General features: G+C 38.9%; 2 protein-coding genes across 3 annotated transcripts in view; one reads left to right on the top strand and one right to left on the bottom strand.

Moving 5' to 3' along the window:
- slc4a1b (solute carrier family 4 member 1b (Diego blood group)) overlaps positions 1-19654 on the bottom strand; it is a 74533-nt gene that overhangs the window by 26406 nt on the left and 28473 nt on the right. The gene's annotated exons all lie outside the window — the stretch shown is intronic.
- ngfrb (nerve growth factor receptor b) overlaps positions 9307-19654 on the top strand; it is a 46585-nt gene continuing 36237 nt past the window's right edge. For both annotated transcript variants that reach the window (XM_079595791.1, XM_079595792.1), the window contains exons 1-2: positions 9307-9731; positions 17752-17893. In XM_079595791.1, the coding sequence (XP_079451917.1) occupies positions 9699-9731; positions 17752-17893 (175 nt within the window). In that variant the 5' untranslated portion in view covers positions 9307-9698. The remainder of the gene's footprint in view (positions 9732-17751; positions 17894-19654) is intronic.

The following is a 19654-nucleotide window of genomic DNA, read 5'->3' as shown; positions in this document are numbered from 1 at the left end:
AGTGTTTTGTACCAGACTGCACACATACGAGCAACGGTGATGTATAGTGCGAGATGAGAGATGTAGTTCATTGAGCGATTTTTACATAAAACGAAATGTTACTCTTCTGTTTTATGACAAACTGCGACTTTCTTTACTTTCATAATTATCTTTTAAATTGACAAACATCATATGTGTAATTCAGGGCACAGTTCGGACGGAATAAAACGATAAGTTGTCTCTCGCCATTGACTACCATACATATTTTTTTCCGAAATAAGGTCCCATGAGCGGGAAGCGGAGGGGCGGGACTTAGGCTCTCTATAATTGGGTCCCAGGAGTATCTACCAACCCAGAAAACTTGAAAAGTGACAACCCAGTAGCTTTGTTTTGGTAAGCCTTTCTCTGAGAGCATGTCAAAAAATAAGCCAAACAGATTTAGCTCCTCTTTTGAAGTAGAAAGGGAATATTATTATAATAAAGTTATGTATTTTACACTTAAAGCCCTGTTTTCAGATAGTTTCTGATGAAATAGAACGGTTAAGATTAAAATTTGGACACATGCTGCTGTCCCGAGAATTTTCGGTTTCTTTTGCTCACGTTCACGTCTTTGTAAACGAAAGTTTAATGCGTTTTAGGAAGGATATTCCAGTACACCTATGCAGCCATTGTGGATGTGGGGGGGATAGAGAAAGAAAAATTCCTCCCGAGAAAGCAAGAAGAGTTGAGGATTTAGGAGAAACAAGTTGAGCTGAGGATGAAAGAAGAGTAGAGGGAGAAGAGATGGTAGAGTGGAAGGCAATGGTAGTAGTGGAAAGAGCAAGATAAGAAAATATAAGACGACAACGCTGTCTTGGTGCTGCACAACACATACTCCTTAAATATTTAATCTCCCTCAATTAAATTCACTTTCCGCAGGGTCGTCAGGAGCAAATTGAGCGAAACTGTGTTGTTTGGGACCATTTCCATTTCACCATTCAGCACTGGTGCAAGAGAGGTTTGAGCATCACCCGCATTTCATCATGGTGTTCCTTCCAGTATATTCTCCCCTTGGAGATGGAAAGAATATGATCATAACAGAGTAAGTCTTCATCAAGCGATGGAAGAGGCCTGTGGAGAAGTTGAGGCACAAGAATGGATCCAGCATTCACACAGATCTATACAGGAGCTGGGGAAGGATGAAGGTTTTAAACGAACTCTGAAAGCGCACTGCAAAATTCTATAGTGAATGGTAACCAGACATTTAAATGTTGAGCAGCATGCTCATTGGCTGCAGATGAACCAATCAGCTTGTGCCACGTATACACTGTAAATATCATCAGCTTGTTTTAATAATAATAATAATTCATTACATTTATATAGCGCTTTTCTGGGTCCTCAAAGCGCTTCACATATGGAAGGGGGGAATCTCCTCAACCACCACCAATGTGCAGCATCCACCTGGATGATGCGACGGCAGCCATATTGCGCCAGAACGCCCACCACACACCAGCTTACTGGTGGAGAGGAGACAGTTATGAAGCCAATCAGTAAATGGGGATGATTAGGAGGCCATGATGGACAGAGGCCACTGGGCAAATTTGGCCAGGATGCCGGGGTTACACCCCTACTCTTTTTCGAAGGACATCCTGGGATTTTTAATGACCACAGAGAGTCAGGACGGTGCTCTTTGACAGTATAGTGTCCCCGTCACTACACTGGGGCGTTAGGACCCACACAGACCACAGGGTGAGCACCCCTGCTGGCCTCACTAACACCTTCTTCCAGCAGCAACCCCAGAAGGTCTCCCATCCAGGTACTAACAAGGCTCAGCCCTGCTTAGCTTCAGTGGGCAACCAGTCTTGGGCTACAGGGCGATATGGCTGCTGATAAAGTGTTAAGGAGCCATTAGTCTGTGCCATCTAGGGTTTCATGACAGAAATATGTATTAATACAGTACTAAAGACAATGTATGGTGTGTTGTGTTCATGTTTAACTATACTGCATAAATAATCCCTAATTTCCCTTTCCTATATGTGACCCTGGACCACAAAACCGGTCACAAGTCGCACAGGTATATTTGTGGCAATATAGCCAACAATATATTGTATGGGTAAAAATTATCGACTTTTCTTTTGATGCCAAAATAACAAATCACTAGGATATTAAGTAAAGATTAATATCCCTACCGGATATTTCCCTACTGGAAATATAAAAAATGTATATATTTTCTTAGTGAATCAAGCAAAACCGCAAACAAATAGGACAAATTTAAAGACGATTTTCTCAATGTTTAGATTTTTATGCACCCTCAAATTCCAGATTTTCAATAGTTGTATCTCATTCAAATATTGTCCTATCCTAGCAAACCATACATCAATGGAAAACGTATTTATTCAGCTTTCATGACGTATAAATCTTAATTTAAAAAAATTGACCATGGTGACTGGTTTTGTGGTCCAGGGTCACATATGTTCAGTAAATAATTTACAACATGTTAATGCATGAATAGACCCTGAAAATAAAGTGTTACAGAACTTTGTTCCATTACTGCACAGGTAACATGTATACAAATATTTTTCTTGAGATTCTCTACTTTAATTTTAATAAGGTCTATTTTAGGTAAGAAAACTGAATCAAATAATTTTTTACTGCAACATTTTACTGCTTTTCTAATGCATGAAAAAGGGGTTAAGATGAGTTGTTCTGCACCAGAAATAAGTCCCCTGAACATGCTATGGAAATGACCATCACTTGACAACTTCTTGCTCTAAATGGGTTCTCTAATTTGTTCCCATGTTTTTCTCAGAAGATTTGTGGTGTCTTGTTATTCTCCCTCCATAAGAATTATCCTCCTTGGGATAAGAATGTGGTATATTTCCTTTCCCATTTCCTTTGTTGTGTTTGCATAGGTCTGCTGTTCGGTAAATTATGAAAATGTGCTGTAATATGGTGCGTAGTCTGTATGTCATTCTTTAGTTGTTTCCGAGTGCTCTGTAAGATTTGTTGACCCTGTTGGCTCTTGAAGTGGTTCCCAGGCATAGACTGTCAGGGGTGAACACATGCATTTCCATTTGTGGTTGATTTGATATTCCACACAACATTTACCAAAACCATAAGCCACATTTAAGAATATGTGGATGCCTGTGCATTACATAACAAAATATCAAACCAAGCATAATTTATTTATAAAAAAGATAGTATAGTAAGTTTCTCAAGAAATGTATTTCACAGAAATGAACTTGTTAGGATTTAAATTATGAAAATAAATATGGGCAGAGATTATAATACGGATCAATGAAGAGTGAATAAAGTAATATGAATTGCTTTTTGTCAAGGTTACTAGAACATGTCCATACAGTAGTTAATGTGATGAACTTCGGTTGTGGTTGGACATTTGTGTGAACCATTAAAATCACCTTGATACCAGCTTAGCAAAAATGGTTATGAGAAAGTTATTAGTGACTACAATCATCAGACCTGTAGTATCATGGGGGCAGTTTTGGCCTAATGCTTAGAGAGTCAAACTTGTAAAACAGTTTTCTTACTCTTTCACTGTATATCAGTGATTCTCATCCTCTCCTGCATGGACCCCCTGACAGGCCATGGCTACATCCCAATTCGCCTACTTATACTACGCCCTAAAAGTATGTACTCTTTTTGTGAAGAAAAAGTACATACTTTTGAGTGTGTAGCAAAACAAAGAGTAGGCAAGCTTTGGGTAATACTACTTCGTCATCTTTAACGGACAGATCCGTCGCATGCATCCTGTCAGTAAACTGCCCTGTCAATCATCTTGTCACAGTTAAAATCCTCCATTCAATCTAATTTAATTTCCTACGGTTTCGGAGAGAAATGTAGTAGCACGTTCATCTGCCAGTCGCGGGTCTTTCATGCGGAGACTCTCCTCGTGTGTTTGCAATTTGAATGTAATGATGCATTTAAAAGTTAATGGCTAAACGTGTCTTTACAAAAGTTCACAAGCTGCTGCAGATGCAATATAATGTAGACAACATTTAATAAATACATTTTCGTCAGGTTAGATACTGATAAATAATCACTCAAACCCCTTTATCTAAACCTCTCTACATAACCACCGGACTCGCGTGTCCTCCATGTCTGTAGCTTTTTTTTAACACTTTCCACTCGTGTTTGTAGTTCTAACCGACTCCTCGTCCAACGCGCGATGGGTTGTATGGGCAATATTAGCCGTTAGAGTGCGCATCGATCTGCACTTCGGATTCTCACCGGAAATAGTAGACCATCCGGGTATCTTAGGAACATTCGACGACAAAACAGCACAGGACTGTAAACACAGGGAGATTAAATTGGGAGAACAAACAAAGGAGATAACGAGGGAGGACAGATGGGGCAAACAAATCAATAATCAGGTAACAAGATGGGAGGGGCTAGACAATCGATGGGAGGGGCTAGACAATCGACAGGAGAACACATGGCACAATAAAACATACATGACAATCCATGTGCTCACACCAAACACGACAAAAACACAAGCACATGGCCAGTAAAACAAATCACCAGCCATATGCTCAAACTTAACGAGACATGAACACGCAGCCAATGAGAACACTCATAAGCCACATGTTCACACAAAACATGACAACATGAAAGCACACAGCTAGTGTAAACACAAGCTGCGTGCTACACAGCACAAAACAAAACAAGACAAGACATGAAAGCAGATAAACAAGGCGCACAGACAAAACAAAACAGGAGTGTCAGGGCTCTATCACAAAACCAAGAAATAGACTAGACAGAAGTGACAGAACCCTGACAGCAAGTACGATGTCAGGCACTGTAATTTGCTCTGGCCCCCTTCCTGTTTGCAGGAGTGATTGTCATCACTCAATGACTGGCTGTCTAATTGGTGTCCGCAAAATAATTTAGAATTCATAGACAATTGGAAAAGTTTTTGGGGCAGACCTGACCTGTTGAAAAGAGATGGTATTGTAATTTATAGTAATATTTTCAGAATTACTAAGAAGTCTAGTTTAAAATATAATTATTTTGAAGTGTTGGTGCTTAATATAACAATATTGGAGTTAGACAACACGTGTCAGGACCAACTCATTCTCGTAATCATACTCTAGATCTAATACTATCACATGGAATAAATGTTGATGCCGTTGAAATTCTGCAGCAGAGCGAAGACATCTCACATCATTATCTAGTCTCGTGTAAACTTCATTTAGCCAAAGCTGCAAAGCCGACTCCGTGTTACAAATATGTTAGACCTATCAGTTCTGCCACTAAAGATTGCTTTATCAATAATCTTCCTAATAAAGTTTCATCATCTCAGAATCCCAGATAGCTTAGAAGAACTTGATATTGCAACAGAAACTTTTAACTCTCTTTTCCAGCACTTTAGACACAGTTGCGCCGCTGCGCTTAAAGAAGATTAAAGAAAATAGTCCAATGCCGTGGTACAACGAGCACACTCAGGCCCTTAAGAGAGCAGCCAGAAAAATGGAGCGCAACTGGAAGAAAACAAAACTAGAGGTATTTCGTGTTTCATGGAAGGAGAGCTCGATTGCTTACAGAGAGGCTTTAAAAGCAGTATCGGAAATGCCTCCGATACTGCCGAAAATCCAGTCCAGGCACCGATCCAATACCACGTCATTTATTAGAAATAGGAATCTATTTACTGGTTAGCTCCGTTAGCTCTGACACAGTTCTTCTTCGGCGCAGCTGCTGTTTTAGAGGGGCAAAGAAGAATTGATCACCTGACGCCTCAGTAAAACGAGCTAACATAAGCGCATCATGTCGGCAGTTTGGCAGTACTTTACAGTGGATGTTCCGACCAGTAAGACGGCGTCATGCAACGTATGCAAAGAAGCAATTTCGAGGGGTAGCACGAGTGTTGCAAATTTCAACACCAGCAACTTAATCAAACATTTGAAGACCCGTCACGCAATTAAGGAGCACGATGAATTTACCAAAGCTAAGGGGAAAAAGAAGGACGAACTGCAGCAGCAAACTCTGGAAATTGCCTTCCAGCGACGAGATATATTCCCCAAAGACAGCCAAAAAGCAACATGGATAACCGACAAAATTTTGGAGTTTTATTGTCCTGGATGACCAACCCCTGTCAGTCGTCGAAAATGTGGGATTTCGCCGCTTAATGGAGCATTTGGAGCCAAGGTACTTTTTGCCAGGTCATAAATATATCTCCGAAACTGCGCTACCCATATTATACGAGACAGTTAGGGAACACGTTTCGTGTATGCTGAAAGACGTGCATGCAATTAGCTTTACCATGGACATTTGGAGCTCCGACGTGTGCCCCATGTCTTTGTTAAGTTTAACGTCACACTGGGTGGACAGAGAGTCAACATTTACCCCTCGAAGTGCGGTGCTGCACGTCAACGAGTTCAGTCACATACTGGCACATTAATTGCCGAAGCAATTGAGGGGATGCTAGTAAAGTGGAAAGTCCAACGTTCATATTGTTTTGCGCGACAACGCTAGCAACATGAAGAAAGCAATGTACCAAGTTTGGGATGCTTCGCCCACACTCTCCAGCTGATGGTGCATGAAGGGCAACTGTCACAGAGAAGTGTGAGTGATGCACTGGCGAATGGTAGGAAGATAGTCGGGCATTTCAAACACTCTCCACTGTCTACTACACGCCTGGAGGATATTCAAAAAGATCTCCAAATACCCACCAAACGTCTGCACCAAGACGTAGCAACGAGGTGGAACATTACCTAATATATGGTCGAGAGTTTACTGGAGCAGAAGCGGTCAATTTTAGCATATGGAGCTGACCACGACCTGCCAGTGACCCTTACGGCTAACCAGTGGGCTTTACTGGAGATAATAATCATTGTTCTGGCACCATTTGAAGAACTGACCAGACAGATTAGCTCCTCCACCTCTTCTGCAGCTGAAGTAATCCCCTCAGTCACAGTGCTGAAACGCCTGCTTGCTCGGGAGAACGAGGGGGACACGGGTATAAAAAACATGAAAACAACCCTTCTTGAGGCTGTCCAGAAAAGATTCAAGACCATCGAGAATGAGCCCTTGTATGCAGTTGCCACTGTTTTAGACCCACGATTCAAAGACATGTCTAATATTTTTATTAAATGTCTATATTATAAACAACATTTTGAAATGGTATTTTGGATAACTAGACATGCATTATTATTGATTAATATTGCATTAATATGTTACCACAAAAAGCTATTATGGAGGAGGTTGTTTATTTATTTATTTTACACATTAAGACATTTACTTATTATTTTTCATTGTTTATAGATACTTCACCGGAGCAGACAGCATCAAGCATGCCAAGGATGCTCTGACCCCAGAGGTGGAGAAGATGGAGGCGTTACTGGGCAGGACCACACCTGAGGGACCAGAGACAGTGCCAGAAAACCCCCATAACATGCAGCCAGACAGCAGCAGCAGAAAGAGCAGCTTGAAAGGCGTGTTTGAGGAAGCATGCAGGAGCATGATGAGGAACGTGGGGCAAGTAGCACAAGCACACAAGTTCAAATACAGACATATTTGACAGAGCAAACGGTCCCACGCTCAGACAGCCCATTCCAGTACTGGGGAGTCAACCAAATTCGGTTTCCAACCCATGCTGCCACGGCTGCAAAGTTTCTCTGTGCTCCTTGTACCAGTGTTGACAGTGAGAGACTGTTCAGTGCAGCGTCCAACATTGTTGATGCAAGAAGGAACAGGCAAGGAGGAGAGAGGGCAGGAATGCTCATCTTCTTGAACAAGAATCTGCCTTTGCTCTTGAAATTATGAGCAATACTAAATTGCTAAAATGCTACTGCAATGTGTAGCCTACTTGTTTTAAAGTATTTTTAGTTTACTGTGTAGCTGCTGCTCTTTTGATTTGTATTTTTTTTTTGTTTAATTTATAGGTTGATGTTGCACTATTGTTAAATACTGCACTATTTAAAGATTTTAATGCCTTTTTATTTTAGTACATAATGGCTGCACTTTAAGTAAAAAAAAAAAAGAATCATTAAAGTTGCTGTTGCACTACTGTTTTATACTGTTCTATTAAAACATTTAAATGCCTTTTTTATTTTACAATATTGTGGCTGCACTTTTTTTTTTTTTTAAATAATTATTCCTATATTTATTTAGTTAAGTTGCTGTTGTACTACTGTTTTATACTGTTCTATTTGAAAATGTAAATGCCTTTATTTTACAATATTGTGGCTGCACTTAAATTTTTTTTAGTAATGGCTTCGCAATTATTCCACAATGTCCGGACCTCGGGGACCTCAATGGTGGGTAGGCGGTCCTGCCCCCATTGCATTATTATACATAAATTAGTAGGCCTACTAGGCTACTGACACTAAACTCAGAAAACTTGAATTAATTGTCTTACACTGTAATTTTTTATTTTGGGTGAACGAAACACGATAATGTCACCATCCACGATACATAGCCTATTGTTGCATTTTTGTATTGCGATATATTGTGACATGATATATTGTTGTTAGTTACACCCTACTATCGACACAGTTTTTTGGTAATAGTGGCCCACAGAAACGATTTCAGTAAGACAGTGTGATAGAGTTAGTCGGAAACGTATAGGCTAGGCTACACAATAAAAAAAAAAAAAATATATAGGCCTACATCAATAATTATTCATACTTACAGGTCGTGATTCTGAGGAGCAAGCTGGTCCAAAACACTACTGACCCATCTTTCTAGAGAAAGCATTTTGCGATTCCCGCGTCGAACTTTGATTTTACAAATTGTTCGCTGGTTATGACCGGTTGTGACATAGAAGCAGGATTCTAATTAAAAACGACTCGTAAAGGCGGTGAAGAAAAGGGGGATCTACCTGAACTCTGGCAGGTCTAGTGTGCGCGCGAGCCCTCTAGCGGAGGATTTTAGTGCTTCAGCCCTGCGTGTGTGTGTGTGTGTGTCTGAACTCACGCGATTCCCGCCGCAGAGAGGAAAAGGGTTCTTGTTACTTTGTTACAGCTTAATGTTTCATGAAAGCCTAATGCGTCTTAAACTGCCAGTTCGCATGATTTATAACCTCGTAAGATGCTGCTGCAATTATCTAATTTATATCTTATACTGAGTGCATAATTTACCCCACAAAAGCCACACTCTACCAAATTAATTTCAAATAATATTTTGATTAAAATATTATAGAAATAAAGATTTTATTAATCTCATTCCAACACCAAACTAAATCGTGAGACGCGTTTCTCCACAATACTATATTACGAGTTTTGTATTAATGCACTGCAACTGAGTTATTGTCGATGGGATGTGGATGCGGTTGGGAGGAGAAAACTCTGGACTGACATGTGTGTGTGTGTGTGTGTGTGTGTGTGTGTGTGTGTGTGTCAGAGAGAGAGAGAGAGAGAGAGAGAGAGAGAGAGAGAGAGAGAGAGAGAGAGAGAGAGAGAGAGAGAGAGAGAGAGAGGGGATGTAAATCTTTCACTCTGTTCAGTATCAGTGGACACGCGCACTGATTGCAGTTGCGTCTCATTCATGAAGAGACTCCTTACCACTAACATCCGAAGAATTCATCTGGAAAAAACGCATTTAAAACAACGATTGCTCAATAATGCTGTTCGCTTATTTGTAAAACTTAAGTGGACACACATGAGGATCAGAGCGATTTTGAGTCTATGAAGGAAGTATGACGCTGAGTGTATTATTCCAGAGCCCATGTAAAGAGTGAATAATCTATCCGCAGTGTACTTCATCCAGGACGCCCTTCATCCAGCATGTTCACTGTGACTGTAGTATTTCTGCTCGTGGTGAGTACACAAGTCTTCAACTCAATATGCATCTCTAGTAGCCTACTTTTTCTTGTGACACTTGAGAAAGTGGAACATCATTGATATAGCTGACCATGCGTAAATGGAGACTATATTAAAAATAAGTTTAAAGACGTAAAGAAATTGTGAAATGATGTTGTGCCTTTTGATTGTGGAGATTATTTAAATTAATGATATTGATTTAATTTATATATATGTATGTATATGTGTGCGTGTGTATAAGACAATCATACATACTTTTATGTTGGATGTGATTGGTCGTGATTAATATATTTGACAGTACTAATATATATAGCTACAATATATATGTATGTATAAATGTATGTATGTATATATATATATATATATATATATATATATATATATATATATATATATATATATATATATATATATATATATATATATATATATATATACATACATACACAATATATATATATCAGTGGCAAAGTCTCAATTAACCTGAATTCACCCTATTTAATGCATAGGGCACTGTACTGCATTTATGATAACTTATTACACTTTATAATCAGATGCATAGCCTATTCTCATGAATAATTTAAAACGTTATAAAATATAGTACTTATCTATTCATGCATCTTTTAAGAGTACAGCAACATTATCAAAACATGTGATGTCATATTTTATAATGCATTCAATCCTTTAAATGTTTAACAAGACACGTGTTGTAATGCTTTATAATTGTTTATGAAAACATTTAATAACCTAAATTCCGAAGTGTATTATACGGCATTATGAAGACCTTTATTATAATTATTAATGCATCATACAATGAGGCTTCATACAAACTTCAGATTAAATTGTCACGCACACTTTGACAGACAGCACATTGTGTTCTTGCACTAGCTGAAATGTTATTTTTCAGGCTAATTGTTTTTTAGTTTGTGTGTGTGTGTTGAATGAGGGGCGTATGTGTGTGCTATTGTAGCAAAATCAGTGTCAGTAATGACTGATGATTAATCAAGTACACCACATAACTGCAGGCACATTTGTAAGCCTGCTTAATTCTCTGTTTGTACCAATTTCCTGTGTTGTGGTCACATGTCTTGTCTTGTTTCAAAACTACACCCATCTGAACAGTATGATGGGCGTGTGGGCAATAACTACTGTATGTCGCAGACTCGCAGTCAAGAGGATGTCAGCCCGTGTCCTTCATAGTAGTGTCATTTTTCTGGTAGCTGAATTACTGTAAATGTTTCTTCCATAATATAAGCATACAAACACTTAAGCAGCATAAAATCTTTTTTACGGATGTTTAGCAAGTACGTGTAGACCTGTTCCATTAGGAGAAAACAAATTAAAATGTTCTGGCAGTTGGCACACTCACCAGATCTCAAGACCCACCGAGATCTGTGTCACAAACTCAATATGTCATGCAAGTTGTATATGACATGAAACATGTCTGTGTTAGACACATGCACATAATTCACATTTTATGAAGAATATATGAGTGGTTATGCAAAAGTTATACACGCAGTGCAAATGTGTACTGGGTGGTGGTCACTATAAAGTGGTTGCTTACTGGCCCAACTCTCTATGAGATTTTTATCCCTAGACATGACTCAGGTTCCACCTTCAAAAATAAGTAGGCTATGTGTTTTTATTTATTTTTATCTACCAGGCAAAAATCGAAAAGTTTAATCTAGGGGTGCTAGAGGTTTGAGAATTGTGATTTGATGACTTGTTAGAGCTTGCCATGGTATCATTATGCCAAATTGCCAACTGTTTATGATACAATTGTCTTTACAGGCTGAGGATGTGGAAAAGTAAAATAAAATAAAATAATAAGATAAAATAGGTGCCTTTGCACTTGAATATTCTCCAAATAGACTCAAGGCTTCTGGAAAACTTAGAAAAACATATAGCTTTAAAGCAGAAACTAAAGCAAGCGAGAGAGAAGGAAAGAGCTTCATTAGCTCCAGTATGACCATTAGTGAGTCAGCTTTGCCAGAACAGTAGACGACTTTGAAATGTTGACAAGTGCCAACAGGCTATAAGGGTTAAGAGTTAAGTGCATTCAAGCATACAAACAACAGCTCTCAAACATCATAGCCTATGTGACAGACCGAATGGGAGGGAGAAACATTCTGCAGATCTGACGAATTCCGCCGCATGATATGCGCTTACATTTTTTGCCAATCATTTGGTTATTCAGTATGTACCATATCTGTCATGACAACTCACTAAATAAAAATGATGTTAGTTTGGACAGCAGGTTCTCAGTATTATAAAGGAGAACTTTGGCATTTATAAAAAATAGTTTGTGATATTTAGGCCACTCTAAAATGTGGGTCCGAAAACCAGTCAGTATCTGGTGTGACCACCATTTGCCTCACGCAGTGCAACACATCTCCTTCGCATAGAGTTGATTAGGTTGTTGATTGTGGCCTGTGGATTGGTCCACTCCTCTTCAGTGGCTGTGCGAAGTTGCTGAATATTGGCAGGACCTGGAACACGTTGTCGTATACGCCGATCCAGAGCATCTGAAACACGCTCAATGGGTGACATGCCCGGTGAGTATGCTGGCCATGCAACTGGGATGTTTTCAGCTTCCAGGAATCATGTACAGACCCTTGCAACATGGGGCCGTGCATTATCATGCTGCAACATGAGGTGATGGCCGTGGATGAATGGCACAACAATGGGCCTCAGGATCTCGTCACGGTATCTCTGTGCATTCAAAATGCTATCAATAAAATGCACCTGTGTTAGTTGTCCATAATATACGCCTGCCCATAACATAACCCCATCACCACCATGGGCCACTTGGTCCACAACGTTGACATCAGCAAACCGCTCACCCACACGTCTGCCAACTGCCCTGTACAGTGAAAACCATGATTCATCAATAAAGAGAACACCTCTTCATAGTGCCAGACGCCATCGAATGTGAGCATTTCCCCAATAAAGTCGGCTACGACGACGAACTGCAGTCAGGTCGAGACCCCGATGAGGACGATGAGCATGCAGATGAGCTTCCCTGAGACGGTTTCTGAGATGGTTTTCTGTCCAGGTGGCTGGTCTCAGACGATCTTGGAGGTGAAGATGCTGGATGTGGAGGTTCTGGGCTGGTGTGGTTACACGTGGTCTGCGGTTGTGAGGCCGGTTGGATATACTGCCAAATTCTCTGAAACGCCTTTGGAGACGGCTTATGGTAGAGAAATGAACATTCAATTCACGAGCAACAGCTCTGGTGGACATTCCTGCAGTCAGCATGCCAATTGCACACTCCCTCAAAACTTGCGACATCTGTGGCATTGTGCTGTGTGATAAAACTGCACATTTTAGAGTGGCCTTTTATTGTGGCCAGCCTAAGGCACACCTGTGCAATAATCATGCTGTCTAATCAGCATCTTGATATGCCACACCTGTGAGGTGGATGGATTATCTCGGCAAAGGAGAAGTGCTCACTAACAGAGATTTAGACAGATTTGTGAACAATATTTGAGAGAAATAGACCTTTTGTGTACATAGAAAGTCTTAGATCTTTGAGTTTAGCTCATGAAAAATGGGGGCAAAAACAAAAGTATATAATTTTGTTCAGTGTACATTTAAAGGCAAAATGTTCTATCATATAGGCTGCCATATAGGGTAAAATTATAATGAGGAAAAAGGGGTTTTAATTGTGAGACTTTTGTTTGTAATCAGGCTCTCAAAAATTCTATACAAATTTGGATTTAGATTTATCGTCCAATATATCGGTTATCGGCTTTCAAATATAAAGAATTATTGGTGATCGGTTTTGGCCAAAACTTTCACATCGGTCATCCCTACAAAAAAACATAAAATAACTTTGCTGTGAGTATATCAGGGCATTGAATCAGTCTTGTACGTTACGTGTGCTCGTTGCTGGCTGCAGTTCATTTAACGACCACTGGTGTCGCTAATAACAAGGGTTTCTCAATTCTACATATAGCACCTTTAAGAGATTATACATCATGGTTTTCTGTAAAGCTTTGAAACAATGTGTATTGTGAACTACTTTGACTCACTCGGAACACCTTAGAAATGATATAGCAGCACGCTTTCAATATGCTTGCATCGTGTGACTCTGCAGGACAAGAGCCATTCCCATTTTCTATAGAAAAATGTGGTTAAAGTTCACTGAAATTAGACAATTTCACAATCATGAAGATTTGGCACCAATGATTTGACAAATTACCAGCCAAATGTTGATGAAAGCATTTCGTTAGAACCATTCTTAGTTGTGCGAGTAATGAAAATAAATATGCTTTGAAACGTTACTCTACTGATTGTATCTGCCTAAACAAAACTGCACAAGTTACAGCAGCTTGGCCTCCTGTAAGGCTGAATGTGACTGCAAACAGGTTCTATGACATGCTGCGTTGTTTTTGACCCTTCACACATTTCTAAAAACTTTGTGCGGCCAAATCTCTAAAGTTACCAATTTGAGTCATGAGCTGCTGAAATTTTTGGGGTTGTTGAACTTTACCTGAGTTGGAATGCTCCTGTAGGGGTGTGTTTGTGTTTATGTGTGTGTGTGGAGGAGGTTACCCATGCCAGGGGGTAATGTGAGGGACAGGTAGAAACGAAGGGAATGTTAATTTGTGCTTACCCAACCTCCTCTTTTTTTTCACTCATATCTGTCACTTCTCCAGCTGACTCACAAACGCCTTGAGGGACTCCTCTAATCTCTCTTTCTTTCATTCTTTTATCTCTGTCTTTCTTCTTACCCTTTTAAACGTCATTCCACACACCTGTGTTAAACGTCGTTACTCTGACAGCCAGCCAATCACATTTTGGCATTCATGCTACACCCTCAGATATCAACCATGCAACAGCTGCGTCAGTATGAGGCTTATGTTGCCTTCAAGTTATGTTGGAAATATCGTATTTATGTGATGCGCACATGACTGGCATGACAATGTGAGATTTGGAAGTGGGGAAATACCCTTTTTCATCGAGAGAATAATAAAATCCATAAAGCATTCCTGATTATTCTCAAAAAGTTCAATAAATGAAAAAATGAAAAGTAAATAAAAGAATAAAGATTCACTTGGAGATATAAAGCTGCCATTACAAGACGAAATGTTGCAACTCCAAGATATAAACTCACATTTGCAAGATATGAAGTCGCAATTATGAAATACAAAAATTGCAATTGGGAGATATCACAATTATAAGAATTAAAGTTGCAATATAAATTTTTATTTTTTTACCTTTATTTAACCAGCATAATCTCTCTGAGATTAAAAATCTCTTTCACAGGAGTGTCCTGGCCAAGAATGGGCAGCAGTTGCAATCACAAATTTACAGATCTAAAAAAAAAAAAATTTCAAACACTTAAAAACATTTGCACATCGAGTCTTCTTCAAGTGACCGAATAATAGATTTAAAATGTTCCATAGACACCAGAGTCTGCAATTTCGATATCATTTGGAGAAGATTCCATTCAAACGGAGCTGCATACATAAAAGCGTTTTTTCCCAGTTCAGTTCTGACAAATGGAACAAAAAGAGTATAACAATTTTTATTTCCCAACACTTTTCTTTTGAATAAGACAACCTATACGAAGGCAACAACCCCAGAATAGTTTTATAAATAATAAGGTAACAGTGCATTTTCCTTCTAATGGACAGAGAGGGCCAGGCTACTTTGATATACAAAGTGCAGTGATGAGTTAAAGGTTTACAATCTGATATAAATCTTAAAGCGCTATGATAATCGGCATCCAAAGAAGAGAGAAGATAAGAAGGAGCAAATTGATACACCACATCACCGTAATCAAGTACAGGCTTGATATTTTTATATATATTATATATATATTTATATATTTTATAAATAAATGTTCATGTCAGTATTTCAGCCAAAATCACAATGTTGTGGGTAATTCTATTTGAGTACCAAGAATGACTTACAGATGAAAAAGTTGCAATTGTGAGATACAAAGGGACATTGCAATATATTACGATTAGCCTAATTTGCAAGATATTAAGTCACAATTATGAGAAGCAAAAATTACATTTGGGAGATTTAAAGTTACAATTGCAAGATATAAAAAAAAAAATTACTCTGAGGGTTAGCTTCCACAAAGCACTAATTTTACGAATGATTACCACAGAAATGAATTCTGCTCATGTTTCACGAATGAGGCCCCTGATGTGCATCCATTGCTTTTCATTTTGCTGCACTAGTGCCAAAGCCTTCACATCAATTTAATTTCAGCTAAAATCAAACGCACATCACTCTGTAATTGCGATTTTTAAATTTGATAACAAAATAGAGATTTCAAAGAATGACTTACAGCCATCATAAATTATTTGCTATTTTATCTTGTGAACGTAAAACAAACGAGGCTTATGACAGAAGACATGCTTTGAAAGACAGAGTGCCCTGATCAGCTGCCATTCTTTGGCTGTACCTGTCAATCATTCAGTTAGATGTTCAAACGAAAGGCTGTTTTCGGAGAATTAAATAAAGGTTAAATGTACCATGAAGATTTTCTAGTAAAATGCATGTATTCCCTTTTGAAGCTCTCTGATTTCTCCAAAGTAATGCTGTTGTTAGGCATCATCAGATATTACCAAGAAGACTAAATAAGTCTTGCTCCACTGTTATATAAATAGTATTTTTGGCTCTGAGTCTGTGTGGGAAAAGTTGTCAGCTTCTGGGATTGCATCCCCTGGAGAAAGACACAACATATGAGTGGGAAAATTCTGTACGGTACATGTCTGTATCTACATCTGCATGACCTTTTCAAAATGTTTCCCTATACTGCTTTATTTCTCTCAAGTTGTATAGCTGTAATATTGAATGTTAGCTAAAACAAACAGGAAGTCCCTCCCTAAACATTTCCCATTGGTTGATCAAAAAGCTGACATGTTGGGCCACTCAAAGTAACAGTACCATAGTGTTTGATTCTTTACGACTTAATGTAATGGCTTAAAGTCCCCCTGCAGTCATTCATTGTATCCCTTAAACTCACCTTTAATCACCAAAGTGACATTTTCCTTGAAAAAAAAAAAAACAGCCATGACTTAAAATAGCTTGAATGTAACTCTAGTCTACACACATCCTCATTTAGTATACAGTTCTATGAATATCCAAATCAGCCCCGCCTCCACTCACTCACACCAGCTCAGAGATCCACTCGTTTACGATCACATGTTGACGCGATTGGTTACAAGGTAGTTTGTGACGTCAGAAAAACACCAGTGATTTCAAACCGCTTTTTTGAGACTGACGTTGCTTCACAGCAGTTTTAAGGAGAAAATACTCAGCAATGGTGTAGACTTTTGAATTTGCACATGATTTGTCTTAAAGTATATTAAAAACACCACATAGACCTATAAACAACATTTAAAGCTTGATTTTCAACACATCAAAGTGATTGTCCATTTTTTAAAGAATAGCCAATAAACTTTAGATAATGTTGCAGCCATGTAATATGCTTTGCTACTTGCTATTGTTAGAGGCTGGTGGTACAGTATTATGGCGCTGTCACACAAAACTACACTAAGTAGGTTCAATGTCAGTTGTGTAGTGATTACTCAGTGGTCACTTCCGAACCAAGCAGCTGTATGTTTGTAAACCTGGCGAATTTGCATGTTAAAAGTTCAACAAATAGGCATCTGCGTGGAGAACTGTTAGCGTCATGTGTTCCTCATGCAGAATTCTCGATCGTGTGGATTCCTATTGATATGACTTAATTTTGACGTACAAATGCGACCTCGCCTTTAGAGAGAGTGACATCCTCATTCTAGAGCATTTGATTGGACACACATTTGTACACGCCATAAGTCCAAGTGAAGTCAGTGTTCGCGGTACATTTTAGATGCGTTCATCAGATTAAATGTTTATTTTTATTTCTGTATTTACACAAAATATCTTTTCTAATTTTCTTCCATATTGTGACATACATACAAGTGTAATTCACAATAAGATCTATAAGATGCATTTAGAAAAATATATTTATTTAATTTCGACTTTAATCTTGCCCTCTTTCTCTCTATAGGGGAATGTATTTTCTTCACAGGACTTGTGTCCTTCAGGGGCGTTCACAGCCAGTGGAGAGTGCTGCAAACAATGCCAACCCGGGGAGGGAATGAAGAAGCCTTGCGGAGCGACACAGACAGAGTGTGAACCATGTCTTGACAGTGAGTATCCACAGAGATGTTGGCCGCAGTGTTGCTAAAATGAAGCAGCTGCCTTATTTAAAATGACATTTCCTGTGCTGGACTCTCACTTGAGGGGAGGCAGAGGGCCTTTGAGCTGTGAATGGTGATTAGTAGTTAAAGGGGAAATGCTTTTAGGAAATGAGACTTGACAAAACATTGTCTGGAGTGCTTAGAGACCAATCTGGGTGTTTTCAGCCACTCACAGCTCTAAGTGAGATTAATTAAGGCAAAATCCTGTGGTACATTGTGTTTGTTGCACTGGCAGGGTCACGGTAACAGAGTGTTTGTACCGAGGTTTGGGAGTTGGAGTTTTTATTTACATACTGTAGGCTGGTCCTGAGCCAAGTCCTGGTCCAGAGCCTGCCAGAATCCCACCACTTCCAAAACGATCTCCCACACGTCTGCTTGCATGACCCAGCGGAACAAGACAAGATAGGAGGAGAGAGATTGATGGAAATAAAGAACGATTAGCCAGAAATATTACCAAAAATAGTCATCCTTTAGTATGTATTTTTGTAGAGATTCATAGCTCCCTAAAATATATATATTTACTTCAAGTTACTTCAATGAGGCCTAAAAGTCTAATGTCTTTTACATAAACAGAAAAATATAATGTTTTGAAACATTTTAAAGTTGTCACAATAAGAGGTATTAATTTGTAGATTTGGGACATTGATCATGTGGATCTCTGGACAGTACGAAATTCATATATATATATTTTTTTACTGAAAGTGTTATGCTAATAAATAATTTGTAAATGATGAAAATGTTGTATTAAATTTAAAAAAAAAATGCTCTCAGACATTAAAGTTTCTATTAAAGTGCTTTTGGAGAAATAATAGTAGACACAAATGAGACAATTGTTGACCTACATTAAGACCCTTCTGAAATCCCTTCTGAAACTCTTGTGACACATTATTGATATTACTGGGGTCTTTTTCTTGGGAGAAAATCAGAGAAGTCAGAGACTTCCACATTAAATAGATGTCATTTGTGATTTTCTTACATGGGATATTAGCATATAAATGGTTTGTTCAACATATTATCACATTGACAGTCAGATAATCTAAACAAACCTACTTTTGAGTTCTATGTATTCTTTTTTTGTTAATATTTAGTAGCCTTGGGTGAAGGTCAGGGAAAGGCATGTCCACCAAGACCCCTCAACATTAGACCCACCATTCTCCTGTCATTCACTACAACCCTACATTCTTCCATCAGTAATTTCCATCTCTTTGTCAGGCCTTCCCTAAGGGCCTGTCCTGGGACCTGCGTTCCTCATCCATCAACTTTAACTGTGACATGCTGAAAACTCCAAACTGTTCTTTTCACAGCCTCATAAGTCATCTAATGCTACTTGACAGCACATCAGCAATAAAGTGTTGACATGTAAAAGTAGCATTTAGGATGGTACTGGAATGAAAACAGATGTTTAAGTTATGCAAATGTACGTTAACCGGCTCATATTAATTCCTAACACATAAGTGCTGTGTAATGTGAAAGAACCAGGTGTGTTTGTTCACCATTTGACTTTCTCTTAGTTTATAAAAAGAAAAGAAAAGAAATACAATGAGCATCCTGTCCAACCCAACACAGCGACATTGGCTTAACCAATGGCGTGAGTTTGGCCCGTTGCACTACAGTGCAATAACAATATATTTATAGGTGGCTTTTTAAAGTAGATAGACCCCACCCACTTAACGTCCACTTAACATTACTGACTGTAGCCAGCAGGGAGAC

Source organism: Phoxinus phoxinus (genome assembly GCF_949152265.1).
Source record: "Phoxinus phoxinus genome assembly, chromosome: 21".
NCBI lineage: Eukaryota > Metazoa > Chordata > Actinopteri > Cypriniformes > Leuciscidae > Phoxinus > Phoxinus phoxinus.
The sequence above is the reverse complement of the archived record's forward strand: the minus strand, read 5'-3'. Positions and strand labels throughout refer to the sequence as shown.